The 14,456-nt window shown below is 40.8% G+C and overlaps 1 protein-coding gene across 1 annotated transcript in view; it reads left to right on the top strand.

The window, feature by feature from the left end:
* Positions 1–14,456, top strand: part of LOC139638497 (nesprin-2-like) — a 45,113-nt gene that overhangs the window by 23,812 nt on the left and 6,845 nt on the right. The window contains exons 6-15 of the mRNA XM_071512641.1: positions 230–412; positions 3,656–3,793; positions 5,050–5,244; positions 6,055–6,391; positions 7,448–7,516; positions 9,148–9,284; positions 10,128–10,257; positions 10,432–10,643; positions 12,555–12,755; positions 13,775–13,903. Of these exons, the coding sequence (XP_071368742.1) occupies positions 230–412; positions 3,656–3,793; positions 5,050–5,244; positions 6,055–6,391; positions 7,448–7,516; positions 9,148–9,284; positions 10,128–10,257; positions 10,432–10,643; positions 12,555–12,755; positions 13,775–13,903 (1,731 nt within the window). The remainder of the gene's footprint in view (positions 1–229; positions 413–3,655; positions 3,794–5,049; positions 5,245–6,054; positions 6,392–7,447; positions 7,517–9,147; positions 9,285–10,127; positions 10,258–10,431; positions 10,644–12,554; positions 12,756–13,774; positions 13,904–14,456) is intronic.

The following is a 14,456-nucleotide window of genomic DNA, read 5'->3' as shown; positions in this document are numbered from 1 at the left end:
ACATGGTTCTTCATTCATACTCACATGGTTCTTCATTGATACTCACATGGTTCTTCATTCATACTCACATGGTTCTTCATTGATACTCACATGGTTCTTCATTCATACTCACATGGTTCTTCATCCGTACTCACATGGTTCTTCATTCATACTCACATGGTTCTTCATCCGTACTCACATGGTTCTTCATTCATACTCACATGGTTCTTCATCCGTTCTCTCCTCCCAGGCGTTCCAGAGGCAGGTTCACGAGCGGCTGACTCAGCTGGAGCTGGTGAACAAGCAGTACCGGCGTCTGGCCCGGGAGAACCGCACCGACGCCGCCAGCAAGCTGAAAGTGATGGTCCACGAGGGGAACCAGCGCTGGGACGGCCTGCAGAAGAGGGTGGCCGCCGTGCTGCGCAGACTCAAGGTGGGATAAGGGGTCAGAGGTCAGGTGTTGACTGATTGGTTGGCTTTATACGACAGTTCCTCATAAATAATAACATACTAGAATTTATAACCTCCTCCTCTCCTCCTCTCCTTGTCTCCCCTCCTCTCCTTTCCTCTCCTATTCTCCTCCTCTCCTCTCCTCTCCTCTCTTCTCCTTGTCTCCTCTCCTCTCCTTCTCTCCTCTCCTTGTTTCCTCTCCTCCTCTCCTTTTCTCCTCTCCTCTCCTTTCCTCTCCTATTCTCCTCCTCTCCTCTCCTCTCTTCTCCTTTCCTCTCCTCTCCGTTCCGCTGCTCTCCTCTCCTCTCCTCTCCTCTCATCTCATGTCCTTGTCTCCTCTCCTCTCCTCTCCTCTCCTCTCCTCTCCTCTCCTCTCCTCTCCTCTCCTCTCCTCTCCTCTCCCCTCCCCTCTCCTCTCCTCTCATGTCCTTGTCTCCTCTCCTCTCCTCTCCTCTCCTCTCCTCTCCCCTCTTCTCCTCTCCTCTCCTCTCCTCTCCTCTCCTCTCCCCTCTCCTCTCCTCTCCTCTCCTCTCCTCTCATGTCCTTGTCTCCTCTCTTCTCCTCATCTCCTCTCCACCTCTCCTCTTGGGACACACAAACACACAAACCGCTCTCCATTTATAGTAGTGGGATAAGTCCATTGATTCCACACCATAGATATGTTCTTCCCAAATTTGACACACTCGTTCAAGGTGTATAGTTGCCGATACCTATAAAATGTCATGCTGATAGACCACTGCTAACCTTGTCAAATTGATGCTGAAAGCTGATTGGCTGATGAGGGCCATGATTTTTGGAATTGGAATGACTCATGCAAGGATGGACTATGAAAAATTTGAAGTGAATCAGGCCCTGAGTTATAGCCATTTAAATGTATGATGCTGCTATAGCGCCACCTATTGGTGCAATGCCACCGAATTTGACAGGATCACTCACATGTGATTCTAATAACACCATCAAGGATATTTAAAGCTGCATTAGGCAACTTTTGCACGTTGGTGGGCCCAAATATCAGCGAGAGGTAATTGTTTCAATACCCATAAATCATGTAGTGTGACATCAGTAAATAGGGAGAATCTACAGGGTCTCAGTTAGTGGGGAAGGGATGCTCAGCTGATAAGACGGGTGTATTTTTATATAAAAGTCTCGCCTGTCAGCTTTAACCAGGTAATCTGAGTAAAACAGCCATACTGAAAACATCTTTTAGCACATTGTGATTTGTCAGGACAGGTTTATTAAGAAGACAACAGCACAGAATGCGAATCATTTTATTGTAAGTAGCTCAAGTATTTTAGCACATAAAAGGAATTAGAAATAGTGGTTGCTTGTGTACTTTGTTAAAAGACAGAGACAAATAAAGACAATATAAATAAATAAAAACAGTACTATATATACAGTATATATATAAAAATATATAGAAACAGGAGAAGAAAGTTGCACTGTTTTGAATATTGCATCAGTGTACAAAATATTAGGAAGACCTTCTTCATCTCGAGTTGCACTGCTTTTTATACAGTCTGTTTCACAATAGTGTCAAAGCTTAAAAATCCTACTTTAACCTCTCTGTCCTTCTTTAATCTCTTGGTCATAGAAGTGGATTTAATAAATGAAGTCAATGAGGGATCATAGCTTTCACCTGGATTCACCCGGTCAGTCTATTGTTCCTAATCTTTCGAACACTTAGTCCATATGAAATGTAAAAAGACGGTGTAATCCTGTCTGTTGTCAGGTTTAGGTGACTTGAGAAAACAAACTGGGTGGAAAACAGGTCAAAGTTATTCCAAGCCTGAATAGGAATTTGTACCTTTATAACAAAGCCCATATGGCCAGGATCAGCTGTGAGCTATATTGGGTTTACTCAAGTTAGTTAATTCCTCCTTGCACTACTTTTTTAAAGTTGTGCCTTTTTATCCCTATGAAAATGAAAAAAAAAAAAAAAAATAATTAAAATGGTTCAATTAGGACAACAGAGTGAGATAAAAATCAGAAATCAAACATCAAGAACATATATCAGATGGTCCCACCTGATCTCTGCCGTGATGCGAGTCGTCTCTGCTCCCGGGCCGGTCCTAAGCCGGCAGGATTGAGGTCGGCTCTCAGACGGTGACGAGGCGGCCGGTCACGTTGCCAGGCAGCTGTTTCCCCGCGGCATGTGGCGGTCACCAGATGGAGGATGTTTACTATGTTGCCTTAGAAAGATGCCGTGTAATCAAAGAACTCCGCTGATTGGATCTGGCTGACCCGTCTTCCATGTCTTCCTCTGCTGACTCAGCCCATAGAAGCCAAATTCACATCATGGGAACATACAGTATATTCAGTCCTGGGTCCAGTGTTTCAGTATATTTTAAAATATACTTTATTCGCAGATTGGAGATTTAGTCACACAAACATTTCTTGGAGGCAGAAATAATCTGATTGGTTGAATTAAACCTCAGTGGGTGGAGCTAAATAATCACAGTTTTAGCGCTAACTGGAAAACTGGAATCTGCTCACTATATAAATAAAAAATATAAATGATGACTTATTTTTTCATTCATTCATGACCATGACATTCATGATGTTGAAGGTCAGCAGATAGCTAACTACTGTAATTTAGATAGCTATAGGCTAGTATGGCTAGTTTGAACTTGAAGGTCAGCTAGGCTAACTAGCTAACCTAGATAACTTGGTATGATAGATTGTATTTTTTCAGTTAGCAGCAGAGTGCTAGGCTTCATAATATTAGCTTCCTCCTCTCTTACCTCTTGTCTTTTCCACTGTGTTCCTTTGCCAGAAAATCTGTGGTTCTTTGGCTCCGCCCACTGAGGTTTAACTCAACTGGAGTTAGAGATGTGAGATTATTTCTGCCTCCAGAGCAGCTTTGCCTCCGAGAAATAATACTCCAGACTCAATACTCTAATACTCCAACCTGCACTTGCTTAGCACACCTGAAATTGCGAGAACCTGGAAGGTGTTGGCTAAGATTTATTCAAATATATAATGACCCAGGTCTATAAAAAGTGTACGTGTAGGAGGCTTAAAAATCCCTTAACCTTAACTCCTCCTCTTCATCTACATCTCACCTTCATGACTGAAATAGTTTTAACAGGGATCATAGTTAAAAGTAATGTCTATCTTCACCCAAGGCTGTTAATTCATTTGTTGTACAGTGGAATCAAGAATAAAGCCAAAGAGTATTTTTTTTAATAATGAGATGAAACGTGTGCGCTGTGTTTCCCCCCTGCAGCACTTTACCTCCCAGAGAGAGGACTTTGAAGGCACGCGGGAGGGGATCCTGGTCTGGCTGACGGAGATGGACCTCCAGCTCACCAACGTGGAGCACTTCTCCGAGAGCGACATCGAGGACAAGATGAGGCAGCTCAATGTAAGTCTGCTCTGTTTTTGATAGATGTCAAGCTGCAATATGCCATAAATCTGCTCACAATTCTTATTTTGAACCTATATTTAGCCAGAGAAGTTGACTAAGTATATTTATTCATAGCAGCTGCCTTGTAGTTGGAGGAGGGGCTTTTGCCATTGCAGCCCCTAAATTTTGGAACAAGCTTCCCGAAAATGTTAAGTCAGCAGAATCCATTGCTATTTTAAAAAAGATCATTGAAAGACTTATGTGTTTTATCTGTTTTTTTTAAGTGTGCTTGGTCTTTTTTTACAGTTTAGATTGTTTACTGTTCTGCAATCTTCTTTTCTTTTAGCTTTGTGAAGTGCTTTGTAATGAAGTGTTTTGTGTTTAAGGCCCTATGCAAATAAAGTTGACTTGACTAAATTCTTAAACACATTCAAAAACTGCCCAGTCTTACCAGAGCCATTCACTGTCGGGCACTGTGCCTTGCTCAAGGGCAATTGCCGAAGGAGGGAAGAGCATGTCTCACTCACTTCCTCACCCAGATTTTTGGGGATTCAAACCAGCAACCTTCTGCCCATAAGTTCACTTTTTTAAGCATTAGGCTCAGTCTTGATTACATATACTTGCAATGGTTACAGAACCCGTTTCATAATCAGAACCTCACAAGTGTCCCGTGTCTTGACGAAGTCTTCTTGAGCAAGGCACTAAATCAGCTAAACTAAACTCAGCTAAACTCCCTGCTGACCTGCTTTCTGACCTGCTCTTAGGATATGAGCCACCCAGACCTCTGAGGTCCTCTGGGACCGGTCTGTTAGTTGTTCCCAGGGTGAAAACTAAATCTAGTGAAGCTGCTTTTAGTAATTATGCTCCAAATTACTGGAATAAACTTCCAAAAGCACTGAGATGTGCTCCCACTGTCGGCTCTTTTAAAAGTCGGCTCAAAACATTCCTTTTCTCTGTGGCCTTCTGCTAAATCATCTGTATGTAGATGTAACAGGTGTTATTTTCTTTATTTATTTCTTTTATTTCTTTTATGTGTGTTTTACCTATTTTATCTCTATCTCTATCTTTCTTTCTTTTCTTTCTTTTGTAATGTCATTTTAAATAGTTGTGGTCTGTGTATGTATTTTTTCTGTTTTATGTGAAGCACATTGTATTTGCTTTGTGTATGAAATGTGCTATATAAATTAAGTTTGCCTTGCCTTGCCTTGCCTTCCCTAAATATAAATGACCCCCCCCCCCCCCCCCCTTCCCTCTGTCCCTCTGTCCCTCCGCAGGGCTTCCAGCAGGAGATCACCCTGAACACCAACAAGATCGACGCCCTGATCGTGTTCGGGGAGAACCTGATCCAGAAGAGCGCTCCTCTGGACGCCGTGCTGATCGAGGACGAGCTGGAGGAGCTGCACTCCTACTGCCAGGAGGTGTTCGGCAGGGTGGCCCGCTTCCACCACCGCCTGGTCAACAGACGCCCGGTCAGTAGCGGGGCCATGAACCATAGCCTACTGACAGAAAATCCAATTGCATGTTATTTGACAGAATATTGCAGTTGCAATTTGAACTGCGATTCATATCATCACAAGTTTTCTCTTTTAGAACTTTAAAATTGCTTAAAGAAAAGTGATTTTGTTAAAAAAGAAAACAGATGTCAGTGTGCAGGATTTAGTTCTATCTCTAATTGTTTTCTAGTTGTATCTGTTTATCTCTTGTATTTCCTTTTATTCCTATTATTTATTTATTCTTTTTTATTCAACTTTATTTTATTTAATTTTGGTGCTTTTACATCACTGTCTGTTACATCACTTTGGGGTTTATTGTCTGGAAAACACTTTGTAAACAATGTTTTGGTAACACTTTCTATGAAGCCAGTGTCTATAATACATTATAATCATACTTATAACACATTATAATGCCATCATAATGCATTATAACTATAGCTATAATCATGCATAGACAGTTATAATGTTTTATAACATTATAAACACATTACTTACAATCTGTTATAAAGCTTTTTCATTACCACTTAAATGAAAAAGCTTTATAACAGATTATGAGTAATGTTATAAAACATTATAACTGTCTATGCATGATTATAACTATACTTATAATGCATTATGATGGCATTATAATGTGTTTAAAGTATGATTGTAATGTATTATAGACACAGGCTTCATAGAAAGTGTTACCGTTTTGTTTTAGAAAAGTGCTATGCAAATGAAGTTATTATTATGATTATTATTATTATCATTAGAGAGTATTCTGACCTCTCCACTCTTCTCACACAGGTTCTGGAGGAGGAGAGGGAGCTGTCAGACAGAGACACGGACCTGGACGACTCGCCGGATCTGACCAACGGTTCTTCCTGGAGGGAGAGGGGGAAGGAGGAGCAGGAGGAGGAGGAGGAGGAGGAGGAGGAAGGTCCGGCGATGGGCGGGGCCTTGGCCTTGGCGGGACGGGGGCAGACCATGTGCCACCTCCTGGCTCCGCCTCTGGAGCGGTCGGGCCGGGAGACGCCGGTCAGCGTGGACTCCATCCCGCTGGAGTGGGACCACACCGTCGACGTGGGCGGGTCTTCGTCGCACGAGGATGACGAGGACGCCACCTTCTTCAGCGCTCTGTCAGGTAACCGTCTGCTCGTCAGGCGCCAACTCCTCACTGAAAACACAGAGGAAAGAGAAGAGAAGCTGAGAAATTTAGTTCCATTGTTTGGTGTTGCTAGGATAGCAATTAAGTTCTGGAGATTTTTTGTGATTGATATTTTTATTGGAAATTTTCATGAGCTACAAAAAGAAGACTACAATACAAAACAGTATAGTACCAATGCACATAGAGCATAATATAACAGAACATACACCACCAGTCAAAAGTTTGGACCCACCTGACTGAATATTCTATATTTTTCATTCTCTTAAAGCCATTTTGATCTAAAGGCTTCTGCTTAAATGCTTTAAAATGTGTTTCTTAGACAAATATAAATAGTGAAGTTGATCCTATGTATGAATTTCTTTCCAAAGCCTTTGCCTTTCCATCAAGGCAAAGAATCTAAAATATAAGATAGTTTTGATTTGTTTAACACTTTTTTGGTCGCTGCATAATTCCATTTGTGTTATTTCATAGTTTTGATGTCTTTACAGTTATTCTAAAATGTGGAAAATAGTAAAAATAAAGAAAAATGTGGTGTGTCCAAACTTTTGACTGGTAGTGTAAACCTTGGCTCATACACATCTAACAAGAAAAGAAAAAAAAAGGTGATTATGGTGATCAATGTACATTATTAGTGTCTGTTAATAAGAAAACTTGAAGTACTGCTCCCATTTAAGACAATATTTATCCATTGTAAAACCTATAGAGGACGACAATCGTTGGTATGCTGTTATTTTATTAAGGAGAAGGTGCCATTCACTTAAAGAAGGTACATCGGCAGACCTCGAGTGGGACACCAAGTCAATCGATCAACCGAAATCAGTATATGTCCTAGGGATTTTTAGGGACATTTCAAGTTCGGTTGACTTCAGTTGTTCATTTGCCTCTCACTCTCTGGCGTTCTCACAGCGCTCTTATGTTCTGTCGACTTTCATTCTTCGGTGTTCCTAAAAATAGCTTCGTAACTCTCGCTGACTTCCGTTCTGTAGAGAAAAGCGATCATCAGGTTCCGCTGACTTCCATTCTTTCTTGCAGATGTAGAAGTCACAGAGAGCTCAGAGTGCTTTGTTAAAGCGACAGCCAAAGCATTGAGAGCAGCCTCGGGTAGGCACTCTGCCTCCTGCATGCGTCTGCCTCACTATGTGTCAGGCATGACCCCCCCCAACCCCCCAAACCAATCCCCCAAACCAATCCCCCAAACCAATCCCCCAAACCAAACCCCTCAAACCAAACCCCATCCAGCTGCACCCCTCCCTCCCATCCCCACCTTTATTACCCATCTTCCCTTGTCACATTTTGCCCCGTTTTTATACATCTTCACTGCAAAAAATGACAAGCTGTTCAGTGATTTTATCTTATATCCAGACCTATCAAGCTTATTTCATGATATTTTTATCTCGCTGCACTGTCAGATAATCTTGCTCGTTTCAATAAATTTCACTCGATTCATGCCAATATGACTTCTTTCAAGAAATAACAAGAAACAAGAAACTTTCACTTTTACCACGTAAATGTCCTGAAACAAGTTCCATTGTTGAAACCGGTAAAATAATCAGCCAGTGCAGTAAGATGATTTCACTACAAAAAAAAAAATCCTAAAATTGAGAAAGCTTGATAAGTCTGGATACAAGATAAAACAAGTTTGTCTTTTTTTTTCCAGTGTTTTGTGTCTTGTGGCTGTGCACAACAACTCATGGTTCAGCTTGAACAATGAAAGACAGATTCTGTGTATTGAGACTGAGTCTGCTTACAGCGCCTTGCAGAAGTGTTCACCCCCCCTTGACTTTTTGCACATTTTGTTGTGCTTTGAAGTTATTTCAAAATTCATTCATGCAGGATGTTTTGTCAGAGTTCTGTGCAAAAGCAATCTGTTCCACCCAAGTGAAAACAAACGTAGAAATGCATGTTTAAGCATGAAATTAAAATAACAGAGAAATCTATTTTGAATAAATATTCACCCCTTTTGCTTTGTTTGAGCTGAATTGCGACACTAGCAAAAATTTACTCAACATTTCTTATCATCCTCAACTCAGATGTCATGTATAGATTGTATTTAGTGCTTCTGAACAATGTTTTCCATTTAAACCTTTTTTTTTTTTTACTTGTCTTTCTTGCTAACAAAGTGGAGACAGCACCCTTAATTTGACTCAGTGGTATTTTAGGGTGTAGGATGGATGGTCCACCAGAATACTTCAACACAGTTTGAGATATAAAATCCTGAATAAATGTATTTTGAAATAACTTCATAGCACAACAAAATGTGCAAAAAGTCAAGGGGTTGAATACTTTTTCAAGGCGCTGTAAGTTCACACATGAAACTTGCATGATATGGCACTGGATTGTATCATTTTTTGCAAATAATGTTTGGTTTTTGCTGCTGTTTTTGCATGTTATTGATCGTCATTATAGTTTTATGCATGTATCAGATGGTTTGTGGTGGTGACCACAAACTATTATGGATGAAGCACAAGATATCCATGATCACTGATAAATCCTGTGGCCTTATTCTTGATCTCTTTCTCTATCTTTTCCTTCTTACTCTCTTTCTGAGTCTCTCTCTGTTTCTCACTGATTCATTTTCTCTCTCTCTAATTCCTTCTTTATATCTCTGAATTTCTCCTTCTGTTTCTCTCTTTCTCTGTTTTTCTCCCTCTCTCCTTTTCTCTCTTTCTATATCTCTCCCTTCAAAATTAACATTTTTTTTTACTTTTCTCTCTACCTTTCCCTCTTCTCAGTGAAGTCTGTGACGGACCCGCCCAGCTGGCACCAGCCCGGCTCCCCGGAGAGGAAACGACTTCCCCGGGAAATCATCGGCGGCCTGGGCTCCTCCCCCACACACACCACCAGCACACCCTTCCACCAGCAGGGCTACGTAAGGAGACACACACACACACACACACACACACACACACACACACACACACACACACACACTTGCACTGTGTCATTCATGTCCAATTCCAGATCAAAAATAGTAATATGTTTTAGGGTTTGACAGATGTGGGTTTTTCAAGAGTCATACCGCCCGTCAAAAGTTTGGAGAAACCTTGACTTTTCTAAATTTTCAAAGTACTATTTGATTTTCTCTGTTATTTTTCAATTAAGAAATAAGGAAAAAACATGCCTGTAATGCTTTTGTTAACATAAAATATCTATTTCCTAATAATTTTGATATATTTCTTCAACACTCAGCTTCATGTTGATCAAAGTGTTAAAAAGCTAGATGTCCCCAAACTTTTGATGGGCAGTGTACCTGCTGATAACATTTTAGAATTAAAGCTGCCGGTTTATATTTTGTGCCAGTATTCAATATCTTTAAATTTGAACATATTCAAAAAACAGTAGTAGGAGTACTACATATCGCACCAATATCGACCCAATATAGTACTCTAAGCTACTACTAAGGTTCTTACTATACAGTTAATCTATTAGTTAAAGCCCCTGGCAAGGCAATTCCGTGATTTTCTTGTAAATATGTAATTTGTGGTCTTGAATGTATATAAAAACTGTATACAAAATATGAAAATTCAGTTATACTCTGATCGTTCAAAAAATCGATTTAAGCGTTTGGCATTTTTCTGATACTTGATGTAAAGTGGGCGGAGTTATCTCAGGAGGTAGCCGACGTCGGCAATCTCCAACCAATCATAATCATGAGAAAGCTGGCCTCAGTTTAGTTAACGGTGTCTCCTTCCTGTGTGTTCCCTGTGTCCAGGCTAAGCTGATGTCGGAGTGCAGCGGCAGCATCAGCAGTCTGAAGAGAGTCAAGCTGATCCTGAATGACGAGGAGGAGCTGGAGGATCAGGGTCTCACCGGCAGCACAGCCGACAAACAGACCAGCACAGGTAGACTGCAGACTGAGACGATAGAGAGTGAGATGTACCACTCTGTTTGACTTCCTGGAAATGAAAATAACAGACTGAGCCGACCAGAACAGGCCAAAGACAGACTCGGTTCCTGTGACTTAATTAAAGAGACGAGACAAACACACGCTTAACTTAACTTATACTTATCTGCAGGTGTGATAGAGCGCTGGGAGCTGCTACAAGCTCAGTCCCACAGCAACAAGTCGGACATCAAGCAGGACCTGGAGCAGTGGCAGAAGCTCAACTCTGACCTCTGTGATGTCACTTCCTGGTTGGCGCGGGTGCTGCCGGAGCTGGAGAGGCTGCAGCGGATCGCGCCGTCCACCAGCATCCGAGACATGGAGGTCAACATCAGGAGACTGAAGGTAACAACGAGAGCAGTGGGGCTTCTTAACCAGGGGCCGGGTTCACCAATGTGTTCTTAAGATAGATCTTAAGAAAATTTTAGGAAGTTCTTAAGAAGGCTCTTAAGTGCAATTCCTCAATATTTTCTTAGTAACAGTCTCATTTCTTACGAATTTCTTAAATTTTCCTACTTAAGAACTTCTCAAAATAGGGCCTGAATTAATTCTGGTTAATAAACTTTAGGCTTACTGCCATTGAGGCTAGGAGACAAGGCTAGGAGGCTAGGAGACAAGGCCAGGAGGCAACCCAAAGTGCTTCCATCTACAAAACCTATTTAGGGCAACTAGAGCAAAGATTGAAACATTGGTTGCTGTTGGTAACTGTAAAATTTGCAGCTTATTTCCAACAGACATGAGACAGAGGCCTACCTGGCCCTACACCAAATAAAGCTTTACAATAAATGTTCATCTTAATGTTAGGTGTAGGGGAACCTATGAAGACTTTGAACTATAACCTACTTGTCTAAAATGTGTTTAAATATATGATATTAGAGGCTTACCTTTTCACTGTAGGAGTTTTAAGACAGGTGAAGGGCCGTCTTAAAGTTAAGAAAAAAATCAAGAACAAATTTGAGAACTTTCATTTCAAGAATACCATTTATTCCTAATTTTTTTTCTTAGGAAGAAATATAAGAAGAAAGTTAAGAAAATATATAAGAACTGTTAAGAAAAGAAAAAAATGGCACTTGGGTTTTGTGAATCCGGCCCCAGGTCGGATGCACAAAAACAGAAAATTCTTGATTAGTAAAGCAGAAATATTGAAGTGCTTCAAGAAATGGTGCGTGGGAAAGTGCTGCTTTTTCTGATATCCGACTAGCCTGCTGTTGTGTTTGTGTCGGTAATGTTTTGGTGTTTCATGTAGAGGTAAGTGGTGAGATGCATAGCATGTTTGTGATGAAAATTGCCTTGAAAAGCACCCAGTTTGGATGAATAAAGCTAAGCAAATTGAATCAAATCGAATGGAACTGAATTGAATTGATTGAAGTGCCAGACACAAACAATCCAACATGATTGGGGTGCTTCAAGGGGATTTTCATCCTGATTTAAATGATTATGTAATGGCCTAATTAATTTTGTTGTTGAGATTGATGGTGAAGATGGGAGCTGCTGGGTGAGATCAGTGTGTCTGCACCTCCTGAAACAGTCTTAACATGTCTTGGATTTCAAGACCTAAGAAGTCCTTGAATACCGTTGAATACAGCCTTTAAGCCTTAAATTCAGTTTTACAGGTCCTACAAATGTTGCAGTTTTTCAATTGAGAAATCAATTTCTCACATAGACCCTCACTATGATAGGACAAACAGTGTTTTTTCATGTTCATGTCAGTGGCAAAATTGGTCTTATATTTCACTTTAACTTGTTTGTTTATTTAGATCCCCATTAGCTACTGTATTGTAACAATAGCTACTCTTCCTGGGGTCTCCATTAGCATTTTTAACAATACTTCAATGACAGAAAATACATCAATACACATCCGTAACATTCATACTCACAATAAGACTCAATACATAACACAACCAAGACACACAACAACAAACACCAGCTCAAAGCCTGTCTAATACATACGATGGCTCTATATAATAATTTCATCTCTTGAGTAATTGAGAAAAAGAAATCACTTAGCAACTCATCCACTAAATCACAAATAAAAGTGGGATGGATAGCTCAAAAACAAAGTCATATAATATTCTACTCTACTACAACTACAACTACAACTTGCATTGAAAAGATCTTGTTAAGTCTTAGATTTCACTCGATGAAACTTGCAGACACCCTGGAGATGTTTTGGGCGGAAGTGTAAGCCTAAGTGTAAATGCACTGTCACATCTTAGACTTTGCCATATAATCTCTTCTTCCCCTTCCTCCACCCAGGAGATGCAGAAGAGCTTCAACAGCTACAAGTGTCTGATGATCTCGGTCAACCTGAGCAGCCGTCACTTCCAGCGGGGCGACAGCGCCGAGCTGCGGGAGCTGCAGGACGGCCTGCGCTCCGCCAACCACAGCTGGACCCAGGCCTGCGCCGGCCTGGAGAGCTGGGAGCGCCGGCTGCACGGCGCCCTCATGCAGTGCCAGGTAGGGACCAGTGGTGGAAAGTAACTAAGTACATTTACTCAAGTACTGTACTTAAGTACAATTTTGAGATACTTGTACTTTACTTGAGTATTTCCATTTGATGCTACTTTATACTTCCACTCCACTACATTTCAGAGGGAAATATTGTACTTTCTACTCCACTACATTTATTTGACAGCTTTAGTTACTTTTCAGATGGAGATTTGACACAATGGATAATATAACAAGCTTTTAAAATACAACACATTGTTAAAGATAAAACCAGTGGTTTCCAACCTTTTTGGCTTTTGACGTCTTACAAAAAGCAGTGTGTAGTCGGGTCACATTTCAGATGTCTATGAGTTGTTAACAGCTCCACCAAATAGTGATTTTTCCCTCTAAACCTCACTTCACTTTCATTTCAATAAATGTTCAAATGATCCAATATTTCAGCAAAAATCAAAGATTAGAGAAAAAGTCCAAAAACTGAAAACAGATTTGTGTATCAGAACTTTGTTTTTTCTTCTTTGCTCTCCCATTAATCATCTCACGACCCCTCAGATTTATCTGGTGACCCTTTGGAGGGGCCCGACCCCTAGGTTGGGAACCACTGGACTAAACTAGCTAACTGTATATAAAGTAGTTCAAACTAGCTCCACCTCCAGCAGCTGCAACAGTAACATGCTGCTTACACACTGATGCTTCAGTATTAATAATCTAATGATGTCATATATAATAAAATATCAGTCAGAGGGACCAAACCACTACTTTTAGTTTAATACTTTAACTACATTTTGCTGCTAATACTTATGTACTTTTACTTAAGTAGGATTTTTCATGCAGGACTTTTACTTGTAATGGAGTATTTTTACATTGCTGTATTGGTACTTTTACTTAAGTAAAGGATCAGAGTACTTCTTCCACCACTGGTAGGGACGATGGGACAGACACGGAGAGAAGAGGAGGGTCCGACGCCCGCATCGCGCTCTCAGTCTGTAACACGTTTAGGTCGCTACAGGTTTGTCTTGTTCCTCCTGCAGGAGTTCCAGGAGACGCTGCACTCCATGCTGCTGTGGCTGGCGCAGGCTGAGAACAAACTGCGCGCTGTAAACATCCAGGACGCCTCGACCTCCCGCTCCGCCCTGCTGGAGCACCGGGACACGCTGACGGTGAGGAGATCATTTCAAGGATCACTAACATGAGAATTTGCTGTTTTAAAAATGTAATGCATAAATGAAATTTGAGCTGTGGTTGCTAGGTAGAGGGAGGGAGGATGAGTAGCAACATCCTCTTTCCAAAAGGACGCAATGGGATCATGGGAAATGTGGTTTCAAATTTTGTGAAGCACTAACAAAACCACTGGCATGAGAAAACAGCAACCAATCATCTCGACCATGCTCTTATTTGTTTACAGTAATGATACAACAACAAGTAGCACCTTTAACGATTATCATTTCATGGAATCTAATATGAGAATTTGGCTCCCACTGAAACCTTGAATCCAGGAGGCTCAAAAAAACACATTTGATATGAATGAAGGTTAATTATTTCCTGTATTTCTCCATTTCATGGGTAGATGACCATTTTAGGGAATCTAAACTGAGACAGTGGCATTTCATAATGTAATTAGCTCAGAGTCACAACACCTAGTATCCATTAACTTAGAAAAAAAACATGTTTGATATGAATGAAGGTTAATTATTTCCTGCATTTTTCCATTTC

The sequence above is a fragment of the Centroberyx affinis genome, unplaced genomic scaffold (genome assembly GCF_046629955.1).
Source record: "Centroberyx affinis isolate AG114_WGS23_722 - 3 ecotype Tasmania unplaced genomic scaffold, CSIRO-AGI_Caff_v1 ptg006410l_1, whole genome shotgun sequence".
NCBI lineage: Eukaryota > Metazoa > Chordata > Actinopteri > Beryciformes > Berycidae > Centroberyx > Centroberyx affinis.
The sequence above is the reverse complement of the archived record's forward strand: the minus strand, read 5'-3'. Positions and strand labels throughout refer to the sequence as shown.